We start from the raw sequence: 6,000 nt of genomic DNA on the forward strand, positions 1-6,000 counted from the left end.
GAGCTCATCCTACACTTGAGTAGGACCCTGGTAGAGACACATGCCCAACTGGCATGTTCTCTCCCTCCTGGTCGATCGTTCGGGAGCTTCAAAAGCTTTCTTCAGCCCGAAGATCACAGTGACCAATGCCAACAGACATCGGCACACTTAGGGATCCGCAGAGCCTTCGCAGCTTGCATGACAGACCTCAGCAACTCAGCATTTTGGCTAATCTACTTTATTTACATATAAACACACACGGAGCACTGCAACATGGTTTCCTCTCTCCTTAGCATCAGACAGCAAAGAGAAAGAACAAAGACAATAGTCCCACTTCACGGAACACAGTAACACAAACATCCTGTCTCTGTCACTTCCCACTCTGTGGAGTCAAAACATACACCGTCATGTGATAGACAACAACCCCATGACTGCAGTCATGGAGCAGGAATTCTAATGGGCTAGCCAATGCTGTGCTCTCCAGAGGCAGCTGGACTACAACTCCCATCATCTCTGACCATCGGCCATGTTGGCTGGGGCTGATGGGAGCTGGAGTCAAGCAACAACGTCTGGGAAGGCACAGTTCCCCCCCCTGCTCCTTGCAGTGCAAGCTCACACATCAAAACATAATTTATCTCCTCTCCACCACTCCCAACAGTCAGATCATATCCAGACCCTGAAACCCACCCATTCACGGACTGCTGTGGGCCCCTGCCTGCCTAGGGGGCAGGTGTAGAGAGTTGGGGAATATGCACACTTAAGGACTGTGCACACATTTCCGCCACGTGCAGCTGACAAGCATAGAGCGGGACAGGGGATCATGCCCACGAGCCTCACACGCTCTCTCTGCGCATTCATCTTAATGCAGCCACAGTCCTAAGCTGCATGCAGGTGGGCTCCTTGGGTGCAACTGAGAACTGTGCCAAATCACCCAGTGCCAACTGGGTGCCCGAGGACCTGCAAAATTCCCCATGAAGGGGTTGGGGACCCACAAATTTCAGTGCCAGGGCCTGAAACTGTGCACAGAGTTGGTATGCACAGAGGCTAGGTGCATACAGGATGCTAAACACAAGTAGAGGACAGAATGGAAGCAAAGTCCAAATCTTAGGTGTGGTTCTTACACTGCAAGGTGTTGGATTAAATGGCCCTTTGCAGTCCATTCCAGTTCTGGGATTCTATGATATGAACATTGACTCAGCAGCAGCATAACGTGTGCACGATCTTATAGTCTCCTGCAGAACCATGGCAGGCCAACCTGTTCTCATCCAAATTTACACCAAGATTCTAGCTTAGTGGTTCCTGAACTTACTCAGGCCACCTCCTTCCCTTGGTTTCATAAACTCATTCCAATCCCTCCTACCCTAAACTATAAAACTCATGATTCAGAATAGCCATTTGCACAACCGGCTAAGGAAGATAATAACACGATGAATTTCTAAACAGTAACAATCAATTGCACATTTATCCAAAGTCCTGTTTAGTTGAATTAATTCAGAAAAATGGATGAACTTGATCCAATGATACCCAGAGGCAGAGATAACTGCCCCGGCACCTGGAGCGGCACACTGTGCACCTGGGGACAAGGCTAGCAGCTGCGGGGGCGGGGCTAGCCGCCAATGGCAAGCGTCCCAGGGGGTGCCATCCGTGGTGAGCAGCAAACAGCCCAGGGGGGCAGTCCAGCAATGTCACCCCCCTCAGGGATGACACCCAGGGCCGGCTGGACCCGCCACACCCCCATTCCTCCGCCAGTGACGATACCAGCTTCTCAAAGTCCAATAGCCATTTACACTTCCAGCACCCCTTGCCTCTTAGCGACCCCCTAAATTAATCCCTCTGACACCCCCCCTGGCGGTGGTACCACCCACTTTGAGAAGCACTGCCCTAGCTCTATGTTTCTACCCCTTGGATTCAGTAACTGCAAGAGATTAAAACGCTGCAAATATTTCACACACACACACAAGTCACTTGCGGAAAGAGAATACTGCCATGAAATCCATTTAAACTCAAATTCGGGAGAAAATTGCTCATTACATGCATGGTTCAATTAGACGCACACTCTTCCTACACATGCAGAACTGGCTTTTGACCAACACTCTATTTCCATGCAAAAATCCCAATGTATCTCTTAATCCTAATATATCCTCTATGCCAGTTTAATATCAAGAAAAATCCAGAAACCTGTCCTTTCCCTCCTTAAGGCAGCAGAGGCAACCAGTTTAAGCTGCATTCGCAAAACACATCAGTAGAAACAGTGAATTTCAGACGCAATCAAGTTACACCTTAGTGGCACACTGACTTACTTTTTATGGTAAGTCACAGAACCAGTTCAGCAGCCTAGGATAAGCACACGTCAGCAGGTGAGGCAGAGAGTGCCCCTGATTTAGGACTTCTGACAGGTTGCCTGAGAGATAACAGAGGGCACCAGGAGCACATCAAGCGACGGAGCAGTGAGCTCTTGGATTCGTACAAAACTCAGGCTGCAGGCACACCATACAGTTAAAGCCCCCGTCTTTTCTCCCAAAGAATTCTGGGAGCTGTAGTTTGCCCCAAATAAAGCTACAGCTCCAAGCACCATCAATACACTACAATTCCCAGGCTTCTTTGCATGGTTAAAATGCTTTCAATGCATGGTGTGCGCAGCCTGAGTCTCCACTTGTTTTCATGCTTGCCCTCTAAGCAGTGCTTACTCCTGGGAAAATGGGCCCAGAATCTTCACATCCCCCATAGTCATGCTTAGCAGCACTTATTTAAGATCTTACAGAGGCAGGTCAAGTTTTCACTATCAAAGCCATGCTGCCATAGTGTAAGAAGCTTTGATGTGCAGTTTGAATAGATGCCAGGGTTCGTTGCCGCTAGATCTTCCCCTTCCCCCAAAAAGAAACTGCTAGATTCCACCCCGCCCCCCCAAAAAGAAACCTCTAGTTAAAATCTAGAATGCGAGAACAATCACCAGCTTCTAAGCATGTGACCAAAAGGGACTCTTTTTCACCATGCAAGGCAAACAATCACCAAGCATAAAGAGGGCTTGCTGAGCAGGCGGCAAAATTCAAGCTAGGCTTTGAGGTTTTAAATTAAAAATAAAAGCACCAGCTAGCTGTCATCCATGCACTTATTAGCCTTGCCTCTAGCCAGATTTAAAATTAAAAACTCAGGACATAGCGAAAGATTCTCTCTTTAGGCACTTGCTATTAATAGCGGAAGAACCTTGATCATCAGCTCCATTAAATATGAGACGCTGGTGCTATAAATCACGAGCACTGCAAGTCAATGGAACAGCAGGCTAAAATAAGGCACTTGCAAGCGCAATTCAGTCTCTACTCAGAAGTACAACTAAGTTCAATGGAGGTTACTTCCAGGTAAACTGCCCTACAATCACAGGCTAAATTTCTGAAATAGCAGCTGATTCTACACAGGCACAACCCGGTGTGGTGTTCCCCTATGCAAGCGCCGTTAGAGAAAAGGCTATAGTTGCGCCCTTGTAACATTCCCCATTCTTTTCGACGCGGCTTGCACCGAGTGTCCGCTTGGAAGAGCAAGGTTTTTAAACACTTTATGAGCCAGACCCAGGATCACAAAGCTAGACAGAAGGCGTCGTGGTTTAGAAGCAGGGGACCAGATGACACAGAGTCCAGCTGCTCTTTCACGCATTACAAGATGCAGCAGAGAGCTCACCGAACAGCAAATCACGTCCGCGCTTTTCACCGCCTCAGCTGAAAGTTAAAGGCAGGCATCGCCTCGGCTGCGAGGCAAGAGATGCGCTCCGCTTGCCTTTCCCCACCGGCGAAATGCTCCAGTTCCCTTTGTTGGTCTGGGGAGTTCCAAACACGAGGCTTAAAGCCGCACTCGTATCGCTTAACGACCACAAACCTTACAATTGTCTCACACTTTCACATTTAGCTGTCTCTTTCTCTCTCCCACAAACACGCCCATTCCAGCTCCAGAAACGAAAACACAGAATCGCAAAGTTGGAAGGAACCGCAAAGGCCAACTCGAGTGGAACTCCTTGCAGATGCCGGCAGTGAAATCCACATCTCCAGAACGAAAGAGCAACTCAAGTCTCGTGCATCCCAGCACCCAGGTGCGCCGCACTCCACTAACGCGCAACAGGCAAAAGGCGCACCATAAGCGGGCTGGCTACGCGCGGCTCCCTACCCGTCTGCTATCCCAGCACCCACCTTATCCCGCCACCGCCTCAGGGAGAAAGCCACCCTGCTAGGGTTGCCATATGTCCTTTTTTCCCCAGGACACGTCCTTTTCTTTCATGGGTAGAATCGTCATAGCGATCCATAGTTAAAAGTAGAAGTTGGCGAAAGTGTCCTCTTTTTTGCTCTTCAAAATAGAGCAGCCCCACACTCTGCAGCCCCCGCTTACCTCCCTGGGGGTCCCTCTCCGCTTGCAAGGCGTCCTCCCGGGGCGCGCAAGAGGCGAGAGCGATGCACAGCAGGACGGCAAAAGTTCTCATTGCTCCAGCAAACGCCGAGTCGTCTTTTCCCCCTCTTCCTTCCGATGCTGCACTTGCTGAGGCTGCTCAGACTTCTTCAGAGCCGGCTTTTTCTTCTTTTTACTTTTGCTTTGGGGGGAAAGGAGGCGAGATGATACTGAGCCTGCAGAAACGGCAAAGCACCGGCCTTTCTCTCTCCGAGGAGAAGGAGGTGGAGATGGAGAAAGAGGCGAGAGGCGCGCGCGCGCGCAGGGAGGGGAGCAACTAACTTGCAAGCGCAAAGGCGCAGCAACCAAGCGGAGCAACCGGCAAGGGGGGTCGTTTCTAAATAGGCAAGTGGGAGCGTCACCTGACCCATGGCCAGATGGGGATGGGACTCTGTAGGCCCGGGATCCGGGGTTCTGATTGGTCACGCCTCCCTGACGTCAAGAGCAAGCCGGCCAAAAAGTCTGAATGAAAACGCCACACACCCACCTCGAGGAAGGGAGGCGGCGCGGAGAGGCGAGACTTGAGGCGGGGCGTCACGACACGAGGCGAGGCGAGAGCCTGGCAGGAGATTGCCTAGGAGAGGGAGATGCTCAGGAGAGCAGCCGGAGGCTGGTGCAGCCCGTGCCTTTCTCTCTGGAATTCTGCTCCCTCCTTTCCCAAATAACTGAGAGCTGGAGAAAGTGAATGGAGGGAGATGGGAGGGGCACTGCGCAATTCTTCAATGAAGCACAAAGTTAAACCGTGCAACTCACTGACAGGTCCGTTCCTTGCGCCTTTGGCAATGAGGTACATCAGAGGCATCCTTAGCGCAATAGCCACATAAAAATTTACTACATTTTACGCAACCCAAGTACTTGAAGCGTCTGGAGTGAGGGCAAGGCGAGGATGATGGGGGTGGGGATCCCAGGCCTTTGTGCGACAGTGCAAGAAGGGCAGAAATCTTCTCCCATGTTTGATCTCGCCACGATAGTGATACCATGTTGCTCAGACACATTGGTGTCGCGGACTGGCTGGACAAAGACGAGTGGCGGGAGCAGTGGCGTAGCGTGGCTTGTCAGCACCCGGGGCAAGGCAAGTAATTTGCGCCCCCTAACCCGTGGATTTGCGCCCCCTAACCCGTGGATTTGCGCCCCCTAACCCTAACCCCCAGATGTTGCGCCCGGTGCAGCTGGGCCCCCCTGCACCCCCACGCTACGCCACTGGGCGGGAGGCACCAGCTGGGGGACCCCCAAGGGAAACCCCAGAGGAGGAAGGTTCTGAGCCAGGGAGTTTGTGGTGGGACACAGAGGAGCAGATGGTTAGGAGGAGATGTGGGGTGCTTAAGGGGCAGCAGGGTTTAGTGAGGGGGGAGAGCAGTGACAGGGAGCAGTTCAGACGCAGAGGCTGAAGCAGAGGAGGAAGGTCAAGAGGCTGCTGAAGTAAGGTTACCAGATTTTTTTTTCAATGAATCGGGGGACACTTTTCAACTTCAAAGGATTTTGTACAGGGACTGATTTGTAAATCCAGGGACTGTCCACAGGAAGTGGGGACGTCTGGTAACCTTATGCTGAAGAATCCAGGGAATCTCTCTTTTCTGCTGCAGCAAACGGCCC

At 51.4% G+C, this 6,000-nt stretch overlaps 1 protein-coding gene across 2 annotated transcripts in view; it reads right to left on the reverse strand.

Annotated features, from left to right (window-relative positions):
* The window catches only part of LIPG (lipase G, endothelial type), a gene marked incomplete at its 3' end in the record, with an annotated part of 28,088 nt that extends 23,350 nt beyond the window's left edge, over nucleotides 1-4,738 (reverse strand). The window contains exon 1 of one of the 2 annotated variants that reach the window (XM_079994961.1): nucleotides 4,351-4,737. In XM_079994961.1, the coding sequence (XP_079851087.1) occupies nucleotides 4,351-4,441 (91 nt within the window). In that variant the 5' untranslated portion in view covers nucleotides 4,442-4,737. Of the gene's footprint in view, nucleotides 1-4,350 lie in introns of both variants that reach the window. The other variant, XM_079994962.1, reaches the window with a different exon arrangement.
* Between the last annotated feature and the right edge of the window lie 1,262 nt (nucleotides 4,739-6,000).

The sequence above is a fragment of the Podarcis cretensis genome (genome assembly GCF_951804945.1).
Source record: "Podarcis cretensis genome assembly, chromosome: 11".
Classification (NCBI taxonomy): Eukaryota; Metazoa; Chordata; class Lepidosauria; order Squamata; family Lacertidae; genus Podarcis; species Podarcis cretensis.